Source organism: Epinephelus lanceolatus, chromosome 17 (assembly GCF_041903045.1).
Source record: "Epinephelus lanceolatus isolate andai-2023 chromosome 17, ASM4190304v1, whole genome shotgun sequence".
In the NCBI taxonomy this organism is placed as follows: Eukaryota; Metazoa; Chordata; class Actinopteri; order Perciformes; family Serranidae; genus Epinephelus; species Epinephelus lanceolatus.
In genome coordinates this window covers 38,679,754-38,704,348 of record NC_135750.1, presented here as the reverse complement: position 1 = coordinate 38,704,348, position 24,595 = coordinate 38,679,754, and the positions used below count along the sequence as shown (strand labels likewise).

Genomic DNA, 24,595 nt, shown 5'->3' with positions numbered 1-24,595 from the left:
CAAATTCAAGCTGGTATTGGTTGTTGGTGATTATGTAAAAGCAGTCTTTATTATGCTGGCTTACTTACATCCTTTACCACATACTTCTCCAGGTTTTCAACCGTTTTCTCTTTTAAGGAGCCCTGTGAAAACAAATAAGAGTGGGCTGAGGCCTGTGACTGGATTGACTGGCTGGAAACAGCTTTTATACTGGAAAACAAAGGATTCTACCTTGAAATGAACCCAGTCCACACCATCTCGGACATCCTGGAACATGCTCTTGTAGGACATGAAAAGGTCGCCATCTTTGAAGCCAGCCTCACAACTACAGAGACAGATTATATCATGTTAACACTACAGTCTACATAGCATGAAATTCTGAGGGTGAAAAATGACAAGGACTCAGTGTTTCCCCCAGAATTGTGTTATTGATAATATACAAAAGTTCTGAAACAGCATTGGACTTCATTCACCATCTGTTCTTCAGAAAAATTTCTTCTTAATAACCACTTGATTCTGGTATTCACAAGTGTTTTCTCATTTGGTATTTCTTCTTCGGCAAGAACAGAATCTATGCACACTGAAGAGCACACTTATACATATTTTGTTCATCAGTTCTACAGTTGTATAATACTACAGAATGTAGTATTATGTTATTGGGAACCATGTAATCTACTAAATTAGTGATTGATCACGCTAGAAAGTAACACGGGCAGTTCGGGAGGGCAGGAAAAACAGTGACAACGCTGCCCTCCCAAGTAAGTTAATAATAACTTAAAGAAACATTGCATTATATAGTCGACCTTCACCTTCTCTCCCCCCTCTCTCTGTCTCTCACTCTGTCAAACACACACACACACACACACACACACACACACACACACACACCTTGTTTCTGCCCATAGTCCTGAAAACTGTGCCACTTTATTGCATGAAGTTTGCAGGTTGTGTATGGGTGGTTGATTAATGCGTATTTTAAGCATCTCATGCATCTTTTTGTGTTATTCAATATCCTATACTGACGCTATTAAATATGATAGCTTGTTTGGCGTTTAATTCCTGCAGAGGTACCTCCACTTTAGAATTATTAAAGGTCTTCTTCTGCAGTCTCATGCCCTTGTGGGCATTTACATGCAAATTGGTATCAACTGGCACGCGCAAACAGGTGCAAACAATTCTGCCATTTAAGAACACATCATGAATCTAATATGTAGACTTAGGATCTTTCACAGACCTCTTTCTGAATTTAAAGGTGAAGTGTGTATGACTTAGGGGGATTTGGTGGCGTCTAGCAGTGCATTGCAGATTGCAACCAGCTAAATACTTCAGCTGGCAGGAATTCCTTCAGTATGTATTTTTCAGGAAGTTTTTAATCAGGAGCCGAATTGTCCACAGAGGTCTCTTCTTCTCCAAAACAAACAGAATTACTAAAAACACTGAATAAAGCAATCTCACGTCACAGATCAATGCATCTCTGACACTTTTTAGTATCTTGGGGCTTGCCCACAACATACTATTGTGTGCTCACACCTTTTCTCTAATAAGTTATCGTGTGACCTTTTTCTGATACAGATGTTCAGGAGGTTTTTACTGTGAGCCAAATTATCCGTAGAGGTCTCTTTTTTCCCCCAAAACAAACAGACCCAGTCATTTAAACTGGTAAAACACAGAATAACGCAGTTTCCATGTATTTCTGGTGCCCTTTGGCATTGGTTAACCCTAACCCAACTCCAGCGCTGCACATTGCATTTGGGCTTCTTTCTACTGTGGCTGACATGAAAATGCAAATGGCCTCATCTTTAGCCAGTGTTTGGTTTATCCATTCTAGGCTACTGGTCACTGTTTTGCATGGACGTTCCAAACTTGAAGCCAGGGTAATGTCATTGTGTACCGGAAAATCATGCCTTACCTTTAAGGAAAAATAATGGCTCAAAAAAATAAAAATCACTCCCACCTATTTTTACTACGATAGGTTGGATGTTTAGTTTCAGATTTCTATTTCTATTTAAGGTATTTATTACTTAGAGTTAGACTTTCAGTGATCCAGACTTATTAATCTATCTAGGTATCTATTACTTTGATTTAGATGTTCAGTTCAACAGTAGGTCAGTATCTAATAAAGTCAAAAAAAAAAAAAAAAAATCATTAAGGGTTGGATAATGGCTGATTAATGGGCTATGGGCTTCTTCCTGCTCCATACTATATAATTATTATACTGGCCTTTAAACACCCACTGTTGGTTGACCTCTAGTGAGTATGCAGTACCTTGTGTATCTGGGGCAGTTACTAAAGAAATCCACCAGGCAAGCAAAGAGGTAGGTTTCTGAGGAGGAGGAAATAAGACTAGAATCAGTGAGACTGACTGTAAACCTGAATATAAACATGCATTCAATCTGACAAATCAAGTCAACAGAAGACAGTGTAACCACATTCAGAGCCTTGTCAGTGGACTCTAGTTCAAATGTTCATTCTTTTCTTTAAGTCTTTTCAATATACAACTGAACACATCATTTTATTTAACACTTTTACTAAGTAGTACAAAACTCAAATTAAGATGATAAAAAAATCACTTTCAGTGAAAGGAAAAAGAAATTATGATACTAGGAGTGGGAAAAACATTGATTCACTTTATAATTATTGAAAGTCTTCTTCTGCAGTCTCATGAAATGTCACCTTAGTAGTAATATAATTAAATATTTTTGGTAGCACATTCTAGTGTGCAGACTCCAGCACTTAGTTTTTTATCATCTGAATGTTGCCTGATGATGCTTTTGTAAACTTTTCGAATGGATTTAATTCAAATGTAAAGGGGGAAGGAAGTTGTGGCTTTAACAGTGGAAATTTAGCCCAGCGCACACCTTCCGCCAGATCAGAAAACTCTCCGTTGCTGCTGGTACACAGATTAAACCCAGCCCTCTGTGAACCATGGCACTGAGGTTTGCGCTGGCTGAATTCGAGTTGCTACTGAGTCCATCCCCAGAGTTTCTGCCCACTCTCTCCCTGATAAATAGTCTCCTGGCAGCAGGGAGGGAAGGGACTGCAGGGTGGCAAACAAGTCTTCCCACAGTCCTTCCTCTTCTTATTTGTGATTTGCTAAAAAAGATAGAGAGAGAGAGAGCACAAGAGCGGGGCGAGGGGCTGAGCGAATCAATGCGCTGCACACAGCTCTACAATGGAATAAGATTTTACCCGTTTTAGGGGCCGCATACATGCTGTGTTTGTGCCCTCAAATTCATTATTTTCAATGTAGACATGCGGCAGGCACGTTCAAATGCAAGAGCAATGTCCTTGTGGTGCACACACGTTCCCCAGCACCTAATTTACACGAGTTTTGGAATGCAGCAGTGCACACCGCATGTCATGTGACGAGGACCAACCAATCACAGCGGACAGACATCTTTCCCTTTTTTTGTAAATATCAGTCTGTGATAAATATAGAAGAGAAGTTGATCAATTTAGTGCAGGGGTTGCTACGTTTGTCCAATGAACACAAACAGCGCATTGAAGAACATCAGCTCTGCACTCAGGATTTCAGGTAAATAGGCTGTGATACAGTGCTTGTTGAGGTTGCTTAGCAACCTCAGATGCAACTTGCCGCCGCACTCTTGAAACCTGGCACCGAAAAGGCACAAGAGTAGCGCCCAGTGCCTGACCTTGTGTTTTCCAGGCGGTTAAAGACGTGGCATAAGTACGGCCCCTTAAATACTATAAAAAAGGAGCAAATCAATGAGTGGTGGTCAATGTTGATATTGTGGCAGCTGCCACAAAGAAATGAATGTATGGGAAACACTGCAAGCTTAATTAGCAAGGAGAGCTTAATGAAGCTGTTTAAGTTCACTTCAGAAACTATTTTTCATTGATTCTATTGTACGTGTAATGGTCATCTTGGTAAGTTAGTAAATAAAGTATATTTCATAGAGCACCTTGAAGTCGACAAGGTCACAAAGTGCTTCACTGGAATAAAATCTGAAAATTAAATATTCCCCGAAAGGCCCATCTGCCAGTTTCTGCAACAGATGGCAGCCTTATTTCCTATATAATTACTCTTATTGCATTTAATTTCATAGCATCTTTTATGTAGCAGTATAATATTAAGCGTAAGCATCTTATATGATGCTGCTGAAATAAAAGTCAAAGACTGACTGACATTAGATGTGCACTGTTTTTGGTAATATGTCTCATGATATGAGACCCTAACCCTAACCCTAACAGTCTCTAGATGCCTATGATTTAACTTTTTCCAGTGGTCTTGGTCTAGTCTTAAAAAGTAAACAAGAATCCCAATAAATCTTAAGATCAAATTTGCTATTGTACTTATTTTTGTCATATTATTTGTTTTCATTTTCCCAACAGAGGATGAAACTGTGTTGATGTGTTTTCTTACCAGGCAGGTTGAAGAGTGTGTTGAGGATGTAGAAGCGCTCTGTGTCACCACGTTGAATAAATTTGTTGGGATACATCTCTCTGATGTCAGGTCTGTGCAGAGTGAGCACACATACAAACATACATGAGGGTTACCAGTGCTGAAGAAGGTCAAACCAGGGTACATGAGTTACACTGTAGAGTACAATTTATTTCTTGTAGCTCCCTCTGCAGTAGTCTGAAATGTCTATCCTGCCACCACTGTACTTGTTACGTGCATGTGCTATTAGAACATGATGTACTAACATTGTAGGGATCTGCTGATGAAGACACTGCTCCACAGCACCAACAATGGTTAAATACTTATTCAGCAAATTTAAATCCAGTCTATCAAATGATCTTGATTAACCTCCATCTTGTGTAACTTTCATGTCTTAATGGCTGCTTATAAGCCAGATGCCAAGACATCTTTTATCTACACATCATCAATCAACAAAATTCTGTGGTGTTTATTTCTTGAGGTATCACCACTGCTCTGCTGCTCCGTTGCTAGGGATACCATAGCAACGGCCATAACATGCTTTAATCATTATTTTGTGACACATCACTGAATGTTTTAGTAGTAAGCCATGTTCTAAGCGGGATAATGTATAGTGAACCAGTGACAGTTGAAAAATAACTCAACATTATCAATCAATCAATCAATCAATTATATCATCATATTATCCCTTACTTAGACTTTCCTTATAGTATATATTCATTCCCTCTGGTGCAAACAACATACACCCGACTACAGGTGTTTAAACCCCCCCTTAACTGGAGTTTGTGTTGTGTTTTTTTGTGTGTTTTTGTTTGTTTGTTTGTGACTGTACAGCACATTAGTCAAATGCTATTTTTAAATGTGCTTGATAAATAAATCTGCATGGGATTGTTTTTGGAACATCTAGCTTAAAGCACCGCCTCACAGGGCTGCCAGCATGGCTGTCGACTTCAAGTCTTCTTTATGTTTCATTTAAATAACACTGTTGTAGATGCGATAGAGGAAGGATCTGACAATACAGATAACTGCCTGCTTTTTTTTAGAGATGTGGTGGACTATGTTGGCAGACCAATGGGTTCAGTGGACCTCACCCCCTTAAGAAATTGAATCCGTGCACACACACCAAGATGTTCCCATATGCATCCACTTTGAGCAGGTTGCCATACATCGTGTCAAACACCAGACCTCTGAGAAGAATGGACACAGGGGAGGGAGGGCAAACAGTCAGATAATGGAAGGAGGAAGCCCACTTGAGAGTATGAATTTGTTGCACTGGTATTCAAACTGATTTCAAAAAGACAGGGCTTTGAGAACGAACCTGGTGGGGAAGGAGGGGTCGTAGACAAAGTTGAGCAGCTCTTGTGGATATCCAATGGACACCAGGCGCTCCACCGTCAAGTCAAAGCCAAGTGACTCATACTCTGGAGATTTATACACTAGACAGACAGAAAGGCAGATGTGCAGGCACATGCAAAGAGGGAGGCTGAGGGTGCTCAAGCATCTGCCCTTTGAAATCCAAAGTTCCCTTTTGTCAAGACATTATTTTTGTTTGTTTGTGAAGGCCTGCCAGTGGCCCTTATCAAGAAGAACATTTAGCAATTAATAATAATTCATCTATGGCTGCCATCAGTCAGTTTGTCACATGACGGCCTCCTTGATGGGCCCTCCATTATGTTTACAGCTGCAACCCAGGATACCGCAGACAGACACTAAGTGGCAATGTTTAGATGGTGTGTTTCACATGTGTGATTATGACATTATATGTATCCTATAAGCATTACACAGCATCATCTTTAAATGATGCATTAGTTATGGGACATAAGTTTGATTGTTGTCCTGACTAATGGTTCTTGCTGTGGTCAAGTGAGCCGTCATTTCAAGCCAACTGCTGCATGGATTTTGATGCCTGTTGTTAGGCTACGGATGCTTTGAGTGGCCAAAAAGGACAACGAAAGACCTGTATTCTAGCAATAATTTCTCACATTCGATATATCAAGTAAAACAACATAATACTGCACAATAAAGAAAATCCATTTTGAAGTTATTTTACTGTACAATTTTTTAATTTTGAAAAAGGGAGCTCCAAAGTTAAAATATTTTAATAATATTCATATATGACCATTTATAAAAACCTTTCCTTCACAGGTTAGCTGAACCTGTTCCGGATTACCCTGACTATGACTTAATGTTCATATGGTTTTACTGTACAGTTTTTGAGAAGTTTAAAGGGGATTTCAGCTCAAATTTCATTACAACACCTTCATTACTTCCTTATATTTGAACTGTTATTAAAAAATCCTTTATATATTAAATTAAATTTTCAAAGAATTCCTGCCTATATTCTTGTCAAATTTGATGTGATATTACTGTACAGCTTTTATGAAATTTACAAGGAAACCCAGCTCAAAGGACATTATTACACATTCATAATTTTATGCATTGGGTTGTAAGATTCAATGTTACTTTCTGTTTGAATATGGGCTGGAATAATTCCAAAGATTTGCTGTAAATTAAGTTGCTGAATGGTTTTAATATTGTTCCATGTGCCCCTTTTTAACTTTGAGCACAACAGGGAATTCCAACTGGAAGCTAACATAAGGGAGACGTGACTTTAACTTGATAACTTTAAGCCTTAATAAAATGTAAATGGGTGAGTTATATGAAAATTCACCCCACCACAGTTGTCATGAATGTTAAAAACTCAACTGACTTGCTTCTGGACCTAGTCTCAAGTGGTCATTCAAGAAACTGCAGTTTTTGATGTTGGATTGTCTGTATGGTCTCTGTACAGCCCTGCAGATGTGTCAAAGCTGTCCACATGCACATAACCACTGAAAACTGGTTATTTGTTTCTGAGCCATAAAAATGGTTTGATGATGATGAATATTGGCACATACTGATATCAGCCAATAATAACCCCTATGTGAACCCCAACCCCCTCCTCCTACCGTGGTGTATGGAAATACTGTCTTGACTGTCTCCAGGCCAAGAATATCCTCAGACACAGCTGGACAGGAGCAGCTTTGGTTACAGTGGGTGCTCCAGTAAACAGGGCAGAAGACTGTCCCCTCACTATTTTTCACTCCGATCCTGAACTCAAAATTTAGGCTAAATGAAGAGAAAAGTAAGACTTGGAATTGTTTCAGGATTGTTCTCTGCCACTGAGACATGGAGTCAGAAACAGCCTGATTGATGAATAGTTCAAGTTAATTATGCTTCTTTAAAATATCTGATCACAAAGACAAACAAAACCAGGCAATTTATATCAAGTTTGGTCTCATTTTTTAATTCATATAAGGAAGAAAACGTGAAATTAGGTATTACTCCTGTTATTACTCTAAACACATGCTGACATATTTTTGTTGTAGGTGCCTCGTGTTGCATTATGGTCCTTATCTGTAAACTTTATTTTAAAAAACAACTGGAAGTAACAGAAAGAAAAAACAGAAAAGAAAAAAACTGCAAGCAACATGTAACACTAAATTCTTAAGAACTGGGAGGCCATATGAAAATGTTTAACAGGCTGGATCTGGTCGCAGAGCCGTTTGTTTGGGACCCCTACTTAAAGAAAACCTAAGCGCTACAGTGCTTTGTAGTGTTGCTAGCAAGCTTCAGACTCCAAATTAATAGTTAAACACATGAGATTATAAAGCGTTTGGCGTTGGTAAATTTCAAAATGCTCAATTGGAGAAGCTTGATGACAATGACTCATAGCCTGGAGCCCTCTAAAATCCTTTTATAGTGTGTGTTTTATTTTTCCTAAATTCTGTGTTTTTTCATTTTTTCCAAATTCTGTGTTCTACGATTCAAACGTGTTTTGTCATCAGAAAGAGTGTCTCATCATTTGGTGGATGAATATAATTAACAGATCAGTAAGAAAATACTCAAAATTTCACAAATAACATTCAGTGTCATTGTCAGTTTTTCTCAACAACCCACCATCAAAGCATAAAGTAATTGCCTCACAATTAAGTTGGATTTCTACATTTACAAGGGATGTGGGTGTTTTTTAAAATACTTCCTGTAAATATTATCTAATTAAATACATATTTCACAGCTGGGAAGATGGTCTTTCCACAAATTGGGCTGTCTATGCAGTAGAAACAATTGGCAACCTCTGGGCTGAAAAATTTAGCCAACACAGAAGTGTCAAAAACTGCAGTTCCTTGAACATCCACTTGAGGCTGGCTCCAGAAGCCTCTCAATCTCCATAGACCACCATATTAAAATGCCAAACTTTATAACAGAAACAAGTTTACAGCCTGGAACAGAAAACAGCTTTTCTATTGTTAATTTCCCTCTTCATGACAACTGTATGGAGGGTGAATTTTTATGTAACTTGCCCATTTACATTTTATTAAGGCTTAAAGTTACGCATAATTAAGGCCGGGCAACTTTTAGTGATAGGCTGCCTGCTGATAGTGCCCTCAGCTTCTCAGTCAGATCCACCGCTCATTCCTCCATAGCACCAGCCAATATGGCGACGGCTGTTGCTGGCGTGGAGGCATGAAAATATTGCCAGTCACGAGGACTACATATGTGAAGACTTGCATTGTGAATAAAACAAATTGGGTGGGAAACATTAGGCTGAAAAATTGGGATGTATGAAGTGTATCCTACTGATCTTATTCACATACCAATCTGTATCAGTGAGATAAGTTCCAGTACTTTCAGAGTCTATATGCAGAGACAGTGTAGGCATTAGTTACTCCACCTTTATGTGTTTATCGAGGCTGATACCACAGGACTCAGACTGCACTTACCTGCCAGAGTATAATCCATATCAAAACCAAAACACTTAATCTTCTCCATGGCCAAGCTTCGGTTGACAAACACTCTGGAAGGGGAGAACAATGTGTGGTCAATCAATGCCTGGCAGCTGGCAGTCCAAATCAAATGCTGCACAGCTTAGGCCTTATACAGCACACTTCTTACTTATAGATAACAGCAGACAAATAAGCATGATGGAACCTTTTTAAGCTACAGGAGAAAAAACTGAATAGTAGCACTGACTGAGCAACACTTCCTTGAGGTCAGGTATTAATGCATGGCAGACTGTGTTTGTGTGAACTATCATGAGTCACTTTAATTAAACAACCACAACACCAACAAGACATGCAGTCCTACTGGTTATTTATACATTGATCAGTGCATCTGAATTAAAAACCTGCCAATAGCCTACTGTTTCCCATCAGATGATGAGTTCAGGTGATTTTTAGTGATTAGGCTAAATGTTGACATATTACATTTAAAAACCCCTTTTCTAAAAGTCTAAGTGGTTAATATTATGAGAGTCGAAGAGATCTGGATGTTCCATATTTGATCTCAACATTAACATATAAGACAACACCCAGGCAAGAATACTGTTATCGTTGATGTGTAAATTGTACCTCTGCCTTATACTCATTGCTATATGTCTGTATTGTTAGACAAGCACCACAAACTTTCTAATACATTACCACCAAAATAAGATGTTATACGCAGTATAAAATACACAAATGATCACTCAAATATGGAAATATACACTCAGTTGCCAGTTTATTAGGTACAGCTAAAACTACTACAGTCTAATACAACTGTCCTACAATAAGATCATCCTTTATGGAAGTCCTAATGTTCAGTGTGTGTTGAAACTGTTTAGACAGCTGTTGGTTCAACTTTCTACTTGCTGTTGGCTGCAGTTTGCAGTTGTGTTACACTGTATTGCATTAAACTGAGAGGTGTATCTGTAACTCAAAGAACTTCTAAACTCTAAAATGGCCACTGGCATGCTGAATGCAGGAAATGTCCCCCAGAGCTGTTGCCCATGAACTGAATGTTCATTTCACAACCATCAGACATATCCAATGTCATTTCTTGGGTTTGGCAGGACATCCAAGCAGCCTAACAACTGCAACGTTACAATGACAAACGGCTGTCAGGTCAAGGCACTGGTGAGGATGACCAGCGTGCAGATGAGGTTCCCTGAGACAGTTTCTGACGTTTTGTGCAGAAATTCTTTGGCTGTGCAAACAAATTATTACATCAGCTGTCTGGGTGGCTGCTCTCAGACGATCTTGGAGGTGAAGTTGCTAGATGTGAAGGTCCTGAGCTGGTGTGACTATATGTGGTCTGTGGTTTTGAGGTCTGTTGGATGTATTGCCAAATTCACAGAGACATTGAACACAGCGTCAGATATTGAAAAGAACATTCAGTTCACAGGCAACAGCTCAGCTTGACATTCCCGCAGTCAACATGCCAACGGCACGCTCCATTTAAAACTTGCAAAATCTGTGTCATTAAGTTGTGTGATCAAACTGCCCATTTTAGAGTGGCCTTTTATTGTGACCACCCCATAGCACACCTGTTTAGTAAAGATGCTGTTTAATCGGCATCTTGATGTTAGAGTTGTACTGGTACCAATACCATACCTGAAATGCCTCCGATACTGCCTAAAATCAGTATCGGGTATTGGCGAGTACAGCCTATGACCAGTCCGATACCACGTAATGCCTCACGTCACTCGGCTTCTTCTCCGGAGCCTTTGTGCTCCACTGTCTCGCAGGTTAACTTATATCGCAGCAGTGCCTGGATAGTGTGACGTGTTCGGTTGTGCTGCTGCTGTGGTCCTGCCAGATGCCTCCTGCTGCTGCTGTTATCATTAGTCATACCTCTACTGTTATTATACACATTGCACATCTGTCCGTCCTGGAAGAGGGATCCCTCCTCAGTTGCTCGTCCTGAGGTTTCTACCGTTTTTTTTTTTCCCCGTTAAAGGGTTTTTTGGGGAGTTTTTCCTTATCCACTGTGAGGGTCCTAAGGACAGAGGGATGTCGTATGCTGTAAAGCCCTGTGAGGCAAATTGTGATTTGTGATATTGGGCTTTATAAATAAAATTGATTGATTGATTGATGATTATTGTCACAAATGTATACTATCAGATATTAATATATACTTTCAACATACTGTACCAAAATAGCCTGTAATATTATTATAATATTATTACTTTCATTAATGCTGTTGTAAGCTACTGTCATTACCATCTGTCCTGCATCTCTCTCTGTCTCCGTCTCTCTTTCTGTCTCATTGTGTCATTACTGTTAATTTATCATGTTGATTTGTTCTGTACGACATCTATTGCACGTCTGTCCGCCCTGGAAGTGGTATCGGTACATCTCTACTTGATATGCCTCACCTGTCAGGTGGATGAATTATCTTGGAAATGGAGGAGTGCTCACTGACACAGATATTACCAAATTTGCGATAAAAATTTGAGAGAAATATATGTATTGAGTGCATAATAAAAGGTCTTAGATCTTTAACTTAAACCTGTGAAAAAATGGGAGCAAAAACAAAAGTGTTGAGTTTAATTTTTGTTCAGTATAAATACAAGAGAACTTAAATTAAAATTACATGCGTAGACTCTTTCACTGGCCCGGTGTGGCTACACATTTTGACAAATCACAAATCACAATTAGATGCCTGGTCTGGTTGCCAAGCAGTTCTTTTTTTTTTTTTTTTTTTGGAGTTCTTGAGATGTATTAAAACAGGTTGTTGGCTACCTCAAATTATGTGTCCATTCCTCGATTACCATGCAAGTTATTCGTATTACTTTAGTCCGTAAGGGTCCTCAGATCAAAAGGATTAAAAGGGTTTTTCATAAAAATTAATCAAAGTTGTGAGTGTTGTTTTAACAGGATAAGGTATTGTTGTGTTGGATCTACATAAAATAAATGATTCATGATTGATATTTTATCTGAACCCTAATTTTTAAACAAGTAATAGTCATACTAGTTCAAATAAACAATTTGATTGTATTTCCCTTTGCTGAGCAACAGTTTTGTGTGAAAGGAATCTAAGGCCTGTACCATATATAGGTCTGTTGATTTCAGTGGTTTAAGCAAATAATAGCTCGGGTTACTAACTTAAGTTTCACGGTAGGTTAGACTAGCTATTCGACTTGCCTCTCACTATACACCAACAAAATTCAACAGCAGCAAAAACTACAGCCTCAAAAATGATCACACAGTTCAATCAACAGGTCTCATAACAGTTTCAACAGACACTGAACATCAGAACCTCCATTACAGTAATGCTGACTTACACCTCTTCCTAACATAAAGCAAGCAAGCAAACTCTGGCAGATAAAGCGCTACAAAATTCTAGATACATTTTGTAGTGGGAAAATAAGGTCAAGGGGAGTGTTTTTTTTTCTTTTTACACGTCGCTTAGCCTGTTTGCTGTCGCATGGAGCAGGTAAGGACATCTTCAGTGGGAAAAACTGAAACAATTTGATGTTTGCTTGCTTGCTCCCTATCCAGTTGCGTAGAGGTGGTAGATTGCATTAGTTTTAGCCAGGTAGACATAATAAACTACAACGTATACAATCAAACAACAAACTACAAGTATGACACTGCATTTGATTTCAGGTCATGATATATGACCAAGTATGCAATTAAAGACTATTTTCATTATCAGTTCATCTGCAAATTATTTTCTAAATTGATGATTACAATGATATAAAACAAAGAAAATCAGAAAATCCCCACAGTGGAGGAAGTTTGACTTTGTTGTTTGATAGATAACTTAAATGATATATGAATTAATGAAATAGTTAACAGTGTGAGATTTTATGCTACAGAAAAGTCCACTTCTCAAAAACCATAGGTATTTAATTTCCAGCTCTAACCACGTGACCTTAACTATCATTTTATACATTTAAAGCCTAGAAAGTCACCTGCAGACATGCTGAAACAACTTCTGTGCACTTTCTTTTCCCTGTTTTTAACTTCCTCGGTTCCACATTTAGAATTGTTGCTCAGCAGTGATTCACATTAACAGTTAAACTCTCACTGAGAGCAGCTCACAAAAAACAGCCTTGTACACTTGTTGCTTTTCTTACATCTCTGATTGCTTCTGCAGAAATACATATTATATAATGTTATCATATAATCTGTGATTCTGCTCAGGCTGCACACTGACCTTTAGTTTCGATTTAGTTTGTGTGAGAGATGACATCAGACTGACAGTAACGGATGAGGATTAAAGGATCAAGGAGTTCCATGAGAGTTGAATGAACAATCAATTCACATCATGAACATCAAAATGGAAGAGTGATTTAGTCAGTAGTCTCAGTTTGTTTTAACAACAAAAGGATGGCATACCTCATAGCAGGATGGTTTTGAGCCAGATCCCTTGGAAAGCTTTGTAATAGAGAATACATGTAGTATTACCACTGAACTTATGGCTGCTGGTCTTACCACCGATGTTATGCTACATGGCTCTGATGTACTGTCTTTGTCAGTGAATCATCTGTATTCTATTGCAACTCAGTCCCCTATTATGTCCTATGAGTGATAAGATCTGTCTCCAGTGCCTGCTATCTATAAGACTTTACATACCAGGGTAAAAGATTAAAGATTTAAGTTCCACTGATTGTCACACACCTGAGTGTGTGAAATTTGTTCTCCACATTTGACCTATCCCCTGAGGGAGCGGTGAGCAGCAGTGGTGCCGGACTTGGGAATCACGTGGTGATCTAATCCCCCAATTCCAACCCCTGATTCTGAGTGAAATGTTGGGAGGCAATGGGTCCATTTTTATGGTCTTTGGTATGACCCGGCCGGGGATCGAACCCACGACCACCCAGTCTCAGGGCGGACACTCTACCACTAGGCCACTGAGCTGGTAGAAAACCTGACGGTATGATTTTCAACACAGTCAAAAATACAGATCTAAACTCATACTGAGAGGCTGTATTGAGGATGTATTGCATTCTCTACTAGTGGAACAGGCAGCTGAGCTGAAAAACAACTGTGAGTGGTGGGGATAATGTTACAGGACTGTAAACAACCGACAAACAAAGGCAGACAGACCATGGGTGTCGGGGGAAAGGCGAGCATATTTTCACATCTAACTCAGGTTTATTGTGACCAAACCAGATTTGGTGATTTTTGGAACAGTAGAATAAAGAAAAAAGATACCCCCCAAGCCTGCTATCTATAAACCTGATTCCAAAAAAGTTTATACGCTGTATAAAATGTAAATTAAAAAAGAATGCAATAATTTGTAACACTCTATCTAGCTATATTAAATAAAATGCAATCCAAAGACAAGATGTTTAATGTTAAAACAGATACAATTTATTGTTTTTTGTAAATATACACTCATTCTTAATTTGGATGCCTGCAACACGTTCCAAAAAAGTTGCACTAGGGGCAATAAAAGACTGGGAATGCACAAAAAACACCTGTTTAGAACATTCTACAGGCAAACAGGTTAATTGGTAACAGGTGATAGCATCATGATTGGGTATGAAAGGAGCATCCTCGAAAGGCTGACTTGTTCACAAGCACGGATGGTCACTGTGAAAAACCAACTAGCGCCAGTGTTCACAAAAATATTCTACCGTTCACTGGCTCAGTCTGTCATACCCATGTGCTTCGAGAATTTACCATCATTCCTGTGCCCAAGAACACAAAACCAACCTGTCTGAATGACTATCACCCAGTGGCTCTCATCTCTGTACTGATGAAGGGCTTTTAACAGCTGGGTAAGGATTACATCTGTTCCTCACTAACCAGGACACCGGGCCCACTACAGTTTGCCTGCCGTCGCAAATGATCTACAGAAGACGCTATAGCACATATCCTCCATGCCACCCTGACTCAGCTGGAGAAGATTAAAGAGGAATTAAACATCTCACTGTGCATGTGGAGCCTCAGCTTCCTGACAAGCAGACCCCAGGTGGACACATTAATTCCAACTTCATCCTTAACACAGGAGTACCCTAGGGCTGCGCTTTGAGACCCCAGATGTACTCCCTGTTCACACGAGTGTGTAGTCACTTCAGACTCCCAGCACCATCATTAAGCTTGCTGACGACACAGCTATGGTGGGCCTGATCACAGTTAACATTAAAAAGGCCTACCTGACAGACGTAGAGGACCTGACTCATTGGTGTCAAGACAACAATCTACTCCTGAACGTCCACAAAACTAAGGAGATGATCAGATAAGATAATAATAATAATAACTTTATTTATATAGCATAATTCATGCATAAAATGCAACACAAAGCACTTAACAGGAAAGACAATCAAGACATTTGTTAGAAATAAAAACAAAATAAAAGCATGAATGAAAGAATGCCTAGTAACAACATTAATACATAAAAACACATTTCAAGAGAAAGCAATGGTGAAAAGGTGTGTCTGAAGATTTCGTTTGAAAGTTTCAACAGATTTAGACCCTCAGGTAGACTGTTCCAGAGTTTAGGGCCATAATAAGCAAAGGCTGCCTCTCCATGCCTTTTCGTTGTAACCTGTGTGCTGGGGGGTGGAGGTGATGAGATGGGGAGAGGAGTGGGGGGTGGTGAGATGTCCGGGGGAGCAGGGGTGGGGGAGGTGTTGAAGCAGTGTGCCAGGAGTGTAGGTGGAAGGAGGCCCGTTTCCACTGAAGAAGTTCCTGGTACTATTTGGGGGGCAGGAACTACTACAGGAACGTCCTCTCACTCGGCCCTCTCAACCGCCGTGTCTCCACCGAGAGAGCAGAGTATGAGGAAGGTTCCTGTAAAGTTCCGGGCTCTGGATGGGACGTAATCGTTGCGCGACCATTTTGACCAGGGCGACGTAGGGACGCCGTTAGCCGATAGCGGTGTCTGTAATAACTCACTAAATTCACTAAATGGCCCGTGAAAAAAATATTTTTTCCAGCGAATGTCTTATTTACAACATGATTGAGCAAACTGGAGTAGTTTCATGTCGTATCCGACAACGGGAGGCTTTTAACAGATGACGTCCTGATGTTAGCTTTGCTGCTGCTGTTAGCTGTCCCTGCCAGCTGCAGCCACTGATGCTTTCCAGACATCGTGATTTCCCATAACTGAATAAATACCACACATATCAACACAAAACTGCTTTGCTAGCTCAATCATGTTGTAACTAAGATATCTGCCGGAAAGAATAATTTTTTTCACAGACCATTTAGTGAGTTTTTTTTAGATGGCGGTGGAAGCTATATGAACGAGCTAACCCTCATCTGCTGAGTTTTAAAAATGCTGGCTATTTTGTTGCTTTCTGTTGACGTCACATCCCTCCTTGAGTATATCCAATCAGCACCAAGTAAATCCCAAGCCCCAGCCAGGAGTCTTTCGGGGCCGTTCTGAGTACCTACCCTGAGGCAGGGACTTGTTTAGCCCCTGTAAAAGTTCCAGAATTCTGTCCTTCTGGGGTGGTTCCTGTGGTGGAGACACGCACTAATGGCCCCAGCCCCGTAAAATTACCCCGAAGTTCCTGCGGTGGAAACGGACCTAGGGAAGGTGAAGGTGAGGATGTGGGGGGTTGCAGCCGTGATGTCTGGGCCAGGGGAGGGGCAGACTGATCAAATCTATTGAAGAACAGATTCAGTTCATTCACCCACTTCTGGTCACCTCTGGCCTGGCAGTCCGGTTGTTTGTGTCCTGAGATGGTTTTCAGACCTCTCCAGACTCCGCTGACGTCGCTCTGCTGCAGCTGTTCCTCCATCTTCTTTTTATATTCTTCCTTTCCCCGCGTGAGGTTTCGCTGTAGCTCCTTCTGCACGGCCTTCAGCTCCTCCCTAGTTCCAGAGTTAAAAGCTCTCCGCTTCTCCTTCAGGACAGCTTTTATATCTGGAGTAATCCTCCTATGCCTCCTTGGTGTTGGCATAAAATAAATCCAGTGTTATATTGTCCCTGGTGTGGCAGGAAACATACTGGGTGAAGGTGGGCAGGGTGGTGGAAGGACAGGCATGGTTGAAGTCCCCAGAGATCAGAAGGAGGGCCTGAGGGTGCTTTGTCTGCAGCCTACTCGTAACAGAGTGGAGAACGTCACAAGCAGACTCAGCTTTAGCAGACGGGGGGACATACACTGCTACCAATATGACATGAGAAAACTCCCTGGGTAAATAATATGGTCTCATGCCAACAGCCAGCAGCTCAATGTCCCTGCAGCAATGCTGTTCCTTGATAGTGATGTGCCCAGAGTTACACCATCTATCATTCACAAACACAGCCAGCCCTCCTCCTTTCCTCTTACCGCTGTCTGCTGTCCTGTCGTGCCTAATGAGCTGGAATCAGTCAGCACGGCGATTGTGTCCGGTACTTCCTCGTTCAGCCATGTCTCTGTAAACACCAGCACGCTGCTCTGCCGGTACTCCCTCTGATGGCGAGTCAGCACCGCCAGCTTGTCCATCTTGTTGGGGAGCGATCTTATGTTCCCCATGACGACGGACGGAAGGACGGGTTTGTACCGTTTCCTCTGGTACTGGCGCTGCACTCCAGCACGACATCCCTGTCTCCTTCTCCGCAGCTTGCGCATATGATCATGTGCGCAAGCTGCGGAGAAGGAGACATCCCTGTCTCCTTCTCCGCAGCTTGCGCACATGATCATATCCATAGAAAAATGGAAGAAAGACCGCTATGAAGAAAGTGGTCTTCGTCTCCACAACAAAACAAAACACAAGTGCTAGCTAAATTGAAGGGAAAAAAAAGCCCAAGTAAGAAAGTTAAAAAGAAGAAAATTGGGCTGGAGCAGGAGCTGCTGTAACAGGCGTCCGCACTGGGGGCGCCATCTTGCCTAATTTGCCTACTATGATAGTGGACTTTGGGAAAAGGCAGTAAAGGAACTACAACCCCCTTAATATCACCGGGTCCTTGGTGGACAGGGTGAATAGCCTCAAACACCTGTGTGTCCACATCACTGAGGGCCTGACCTGGCTGCTGCATACTGACTCAGTGGTGACAAAGGTAAGGCAGAGACTGTTTTACCTGAGATGTCTGAAGAAATTACAGATATCCCCTCAAATACTGAGGAGTTGCATCACACCATTAAGATTTCATTTCATTATGTTTCCTGATGGGGATGGTAAAGAAACAGCACCAAACAGGACGGTATGGCCCTGCAAAGAGTGGTTTGTTTGGCTGAACACACTATAGGGGCTGCTCTATCCTGCATAAAGGATGTTTACATCAAGCACTGCAAAAATAAGGCCAGGAGAATCATAACAGACCCCAGCTACCCTGATAACTGCCTTTTCTCCCTGTTGAGGCTGGAGGAAGGAGGTACCAGATACACCGGTTCTTCTTCTTCTTTTTTTTTTTTTTTTAAATCTCTCTGGATAGCAATTTTCAGAGGAGTTGTGATATTTCTTGTGGCATTTTTTTTCCTTTTGCCCTTGCTGTTTTCTGATGCTGTCTACTATAAATGGATCTTCTTCTGCTTAAATGTATGTGAACTTGTTTTTATCATTTATCATTCATCTGCTGCATTTTCAGTGCTCTGGAAATATTAAATCCCAAACTAAGATTATGACATACGCACAGATCTTTCCAGCTGCCTCTCTCTCAGCTCCACTACATTTGCACTGCATTTAGGCTCTTTTATCTATTTTAAGTGTTGGTGGTGCTTTCTGTAGTTGGCTTTGGACGGCGGTGGCGTGTGGCTGCGAGTCAATTTCTGGAATAAGGAAATCAACACATAAGTCTGTAAACCCTTCACCTATCAACTTCTGCTAGCTTGCAGGGTGAAGGTTTTCAAATGTAAACATCAGTAAACATCAAGGAGAAAATGGGAACAGCAAAACTAGCACCTGGACGGCAAGTGTACAGGTGTTGGATAGTACACTAGATTACCTTTATTGCTACATCAGTTTTCAATGGGATGTCAGAAACTGTAGTATCCTTTGATTCACAGAAACTTGGCTAAATCCTGGACAGGGCCATTTAACCAGGAGGCTCTTTTTCTATATGCTGATCTGACAGAGCCGAGGACTCTGGCAAGAGAAGGAGTGTGCTTTACAGTGACTAAGGACTGGTGTGATGGTGGGAAAGTGAGGTGCTGTCCTATTCCTGCTGTGGATCACTGTTAAACACCGTTCAGATGCAGCTGCAGTGCAGTGCTGCTCGTGGTCAAGAGGAGTGACCATACAGCCATCTTGTCTGGGTCCAGATGTGTGGACAGTTAAATCATTCCACAACCAGAAATCATGGATTACCAGAACCATCCGGAAACATGAACCATTATAAAGCAGCAGCCAACAATGTAAGAAGATGCAAAAAAGGACTAAATGTCACTGGAGTTGTACCTTGTATAATTCTATGTGATAAATAAATGATTGAATAGAATTTGTGTAAGGAACAGGACTGGCCACCGTACCTGTGGTTAGCTTCACGTCGATACTTTTTCATGGCCACACCGTCCATGTTGGCTGGTAGGTCGGCATAGTTCTGCAAACGGTCACTCCATGAAGTCGTCATCTTCAACTGTAAAAACCGTTCCTGGAAAGAAACAAGCTGCGTATTGAACCCATAACCACACACACAGTCAGTCAGCCTGTCAAACTCTAGTCTTTATACATGTAAGACTGTTGTGTTAAACAGTGACAGCGACTAGTGACTGTAAATTAACCCAGTCTACTGACAGAGAGTGACCTGATGAGAAAACATCCTGACCAAAACAAACTGTGACGATTAACAGTGCTATGCTAAAACAGAGATTTACAGGAACAGATATACAGTCAACAGTTCTAAACTCTAACATGACAACATTACATCAAATTACTACAAAGTACACTTTTAAGCTGTAGCAAAAAAAGAGAAAAAAAATATGAATATGATTCACAAAGTAACATTTATTTAAAGAAAATCCTAAATTTTAAAACACAGTTGCCTAATTGATACAGTCTTCTCCCACCAAAACATACAGTAAAACTAAGATGTGATGACCTACTCATTAGAATGTACTAGGGCTGCACAATATATCAACTTTTGATTTAATCGTCATTGCAATATCAACTTGCTATAAAAGACTCTGATGTGGCATATAGGTATTTTTTGAGTTAGTTGAAAGACAATATCAGTAGAAGACATAAATTTAACATAAAACTTCCAATCTTTTTATTGGAACCTCATGTTGCCATTCCAATGTTACATTTGTTGAATAAAATTATGGTAGAACTGGTTTCCTCTCATTTTTAAATTCAACAAGCAATTTGTTGTATTTCAGCTGTATACTGAAAGCAGAAATAGGGCTGCACTGAGTACATTTTATTATGGGTTTATGTATCGCCCGTAATATCGTTATTCAACAATGTTATCACATATATTCCTCATATGGTAATACAGCTCTAGAATATACTATAAACTCTAAAACGATTCTAAATTATTAATAAACTCTGAAGGTTAAACAAAGATTTTAACACATTATCAGTTCGTCATGTTACAGGGCCATGTCACACATACGCCAGATTTGTAGACTCAATTTGGCATAACGTTAATACTTCTTCCAAATAAGAGCAGAACCATAAAGGCTAAACTAAAGTTAGCTCGGTGTCCAGCAAAGGTAACGTTAGTGTAACTTCAAATGCTTGCATTAACGAGCTGACAGCTCCGTTATTTTTCCATCATCTCTGACGGGTGGACCGTTAACGTTACCGCTGTTCGTTTAGCCAGCTAACAAATCCAACCGCTGGGTAAGTTAACACAACTTCAGTAAACGCTTAAAACAGCACGTTAATGCATAACTGTGGCGGCTATAGCCACCTCTCCATTTTAATCAAACAGCCTTTTACTGTAACATTAGTCTTTTAAAATACAAACACATTGTCGACAAGGATACGACAACACTGCACACCCTCTTTACCGTTTCTTTCTTCTTCTTCTTCTTTTTCTTCTTCTTCTTCTTCTTTGGGGTTTTACGGCAGATGGCAAGTTTGAAGTTACTCTGCTGCCTCCCCCTGGATTTTGTCTTCCTCAACCTGGGGCTCTATTTCAGAAAGCAGACTCAACAAACTGAGCCTAATCCTGATCTCTGAGTTGACTGAGCCTGACCTGAGAAACTCCGAGTTTTCGGTTCCAGAACAGCTGATCAGAATCAGTTCAATCAACTCTGAGTATGTTCAGCCTGAGGGAAGCTCGTTCACGGCAAGCACCACAAGCCATCATCAATGGAGTGCAGATAACGTGATTCTCAGTGGCAGAAAGCGGAGTTAACAGCAGAGCCACTTGTTTCATCCCAACTGAATCGGAGATTTTAATAACGGCGAACGAAGACTTGAAAACTAATCTATTACGGCAGCTGCAGCTAAACAGCGTGAGGTGTGATGCGTGAGGTGTGAGGTGTAACATGCTCTGCAAAAGATTGCAGAGCATGTTAATAGTGACATTATGTAATGTGATGAGTTAATGCATGTCTAATCTTCAAAAAATATAACCATTTTTATAGGTCTATCTTAACAGTGTTCATATATTTTAATATAATTTGCTATTTCCTCTTATTCATCTGATGGAGCCCAAACACACTGGATACAAACTCAAAATCAAACACAATGATATTGTAGAGACTGCAAAGTTTTGCCTTTACTTAGACTACTTCATTCTGTCAATATTAGGCCGAGGTTAATAATTGCTGTGAAATGACGTCCTATTTAAGTTATCTCCTTTATTCTCAGATGGAGCTATTATGGGAGGAGAGTCCCATAAATGAGCCAATAACACCGCGGAAATTTTGAATAGGATATGAAAAGTAGGCTATTCATGAATCACTGTATCATTTATCCAGGTAGATTAATTTCTGATTAACACTCACAAACCTACAGCTCTGTGGAATTCCTCATTTTTTAAGATTAGTTTTTGGGCTTTTGGCAAAACAGCATAATGTTATGGGGAGAGAGGGAACGACACGCATCAAAGGACTACTGACTGAGTTTGAAGTCGGGCTGCTGCATCAAACCTAGAGCTCTTTTCCGTCGGAAGTCCGCTCCATCCACCATGCCACTGATGACCCGCAAGACTGTTCTTGATAATCCTTTCTGATTTAGGCAGGCCTATGTCCAGGGAAAACCGCTGAAACGGGCAAAAGTCTTTTCAGAGCCAGAGTCACTTTTCTTACGACCGACAAAATTTGCCTTGCTGATGTATTCAGTGTCTCTGATGTTATAAAGAAAACTGCCGCTGCAGAAGAATTGAAGGGCAATGCATAAAATTTGCTTCAATGATAATGTAAATCCACAATGTGTAATATTTGATATATCTGGGTGGAAAAGATTGTTAGATAAATGATAGAGTGCCCAAACGGGGTCTAATCACCTTCTCTTTACACAACATCATCTTAACAAACCGTGCCCCAGCGTCCTAAACTTCATTCACAAAAGGACACGCCATGTTTCTCCTTCCTGCTACACGCAACAGGTGGTGCAAAATGGGGAAGGCATGTCAAAAAAATAAAAAAATTAAACACTGAAGAGAGACTTGGGTTTTTTTCTCTCTTTTTTGGCTTAGGGGAGTGAATAGTCTATAACTTTAAATGGTTGTATTTTGTATTTATTCTAAATATAGGCTACTCTATACCCAGAATCTGTCATATCCACACCTGTGCAGTCTGTTCCTGGGCCCTACTTCAGGAAGCAGGCTCGACAAACTCTGAGCCTATCTCCAGGTTGACTGAGCCTGAGCTGAGAAACTCTGAGTTTTCGGTTCCAGAACAGCTGATCAGAATCAGTTCAATCAACTCTGAGTATGTTTCGCCTGAGGGAAGCTCTTTCACGGCGAGCACCGAAAGACATCATCAGTGGAGTGCAGATACAGTGATATTCAGTGGCCGAAAGCGGAAAGCTGCTTGTTTCATCACAGCTGAGTCGGAGATTTTAATGACCGCGAAATGAAAAAAATAAAAACTAACACGTCAGCTACAGCTAAACAGCGTGAGGTGTGATGGGAACAGACTGCAGTGTGTCAGTATAATGTGAAGTGATGTTAGGCTATGTAATGTGATGTGTTAATGTGTCTAATATAGGCCTACAGAAAATACAGAAACATTACACAGAGTTCATATATTTGAATATAATTTAGGCTATTCAACTGTAATCTGATGGAGCCCAAACACACTGGGCAGTGCACAAAAATGTGCAGACTGGTAAAAGTTTTGCTTATAGGCTACTTTCTTCATTCTGTCAATATTAGGCTGAGTTTAGTCTTGAATTGTTAAACTGCTGTAAAATGACTCCTGATTCACGTAATCTCCTTTATGCTCAGATGGAGCTATTATGGGGTGTTGAGCCCCGTAAATGAGCCAATTACACCGCGGAATCTTTGAATATAGCCTATGAAAAGTATTCATGGATCACGCATAATGTAACGTAGATTAATTTCGGATTAACACTGACAAACCTGCAGTTCTTCGGAATTCCTCTTTTTTAAGATTATTTTCGGGTCTTTTGTTGCATTTAATGGCAAAACAGCATAATGTTGAGAGAGAGAGAGGGAATGACGCGCAGCGAGAGGCTGCAGGCTGGATTTGAACCCGCAGCCGCTGCATCAGGCGCTGGGCGTCTGATCACGGGGTGTCCGCTCCATCAGGGGCGCAGATGGAATTTTTGAACTGGGGGGGACCAAGCTGTCAGCAAAGATTCCAACTCAATTAGTTAACTTGTGTAACTGTATTGTACTGTACTGTACTGTATATATATATATATATATATATATGCCTATATAATGTTTAATACTACTGCTACAGCAAGACCTTTACTTTCTTTGAAATGCACCTGGACAGGAAGCAGATAAGGAAGTAGCTTGACTGTATGAATGTGCAGAGCGGAAGGTAAATAACACCAGATGGCATGACCGATGCTCCCGAACAACTGTGTACCTCATTTTATTAATATAGACATATAGTCACAACATGGTGTCAGAGTAAGTAGTTAGTCTACGAACCCACCTGCAAACAGACGAAATGGAGGCTTTCGGTGTCCCTACCCCGAAGATGGACTGGGATTCATCCAACTTACCTGACGCATGGCGGCGCTTCAGACAACATGCTGAACTCATGTTTACCGGCTCGCTCAAAGAGAAGACGGAGGGAGAAAAATGCAGTTTCCTCCTTCTATGGATCGGGGATAAAGAAAGGGACATCAGCAACACTTGGACATTAACCGAGGACAGTGCTAAACTGTTAAAAACGTACTACGATGGATTTTCAGCATACCTCACGCCGAAAGCTAACCCCATATTTGCCAGGTACAAGTTTCATGAGAAAATGCAGGGGAGCGGTGAGTCATTTGAACACTTCGTAACAGAGCTTAAACTGCTCGTTAAAGACTGTGACTATACAAATGGTGAGGAAATGGTCAGGGACCGTATAGTATTTGCTACCAACTCACCCAGAGTAAGAGAAAAGTTACTCAGTCAGGGACCGGAGCTAACACTAGAAAAGGCAATTGATAT

At 40.6% G+C, this 24,595-nt stretch overlaps 1 protein-coding gene across 4 annotated transcripts in view; it reads right to left on the bottom strand.

Annotated features, from left to right (window-relative positions):
* Positions 1-21,149, bottom strand: part of nt5c2a (5'-nucleotidase, cytosolic IIa) — a 38,082-nt gene extending 16,933 nt beyond the window's left edge. The window contains exons 1-10 of one of the 4 annotated variants that reach the window (XM_033612953.2): positions 21,018-21,149; positions 19,533-19,654; positions 13,525-13,563; positions 9,145-9,218; positions 5,700-5,817; positions 5,473-5,568; positions 4,364-4,455; positions 2,245-2,302; positions 211-304; positions 69-122 (exon numbers count right to left, since the gene is read on the bottom strand). In XM_033612953.2, the coding sequence (XP_033468844.1) occupies positions 69-122; positions 211-304; positions 2,245-2,302; positions 4,364-4,455; positions 5,473-5,568; positions 5,700-5,817; positions 9,145-9,218; positions 13,525-13,563; positions 19,533-19,633 (726 nt within the window). In that variant the 5' untranslated portion in view covers positions 19,634-19,654; positions 21,018-21,149. Of the gene's footprint in view, positions 1-68; positions 123-210; positions 305-2,244; positions 2,303-4,363; positions 4,456-5,472; positions 5,569-5,699; positions 5,818-9,144; positions 9,219-13,524; positions 13,564-19,532; positions 19,655-20,617; positions 20,719-21,008 lie in introns of those variants that run through there. The other 3 variants (XM_078176164.1, XM_033612954.2, XM_078176165.1) reach the window with 3 other exon arrangements.
* Positions 21,150-24,595: the final 3,446 nt, after the last annotated feature.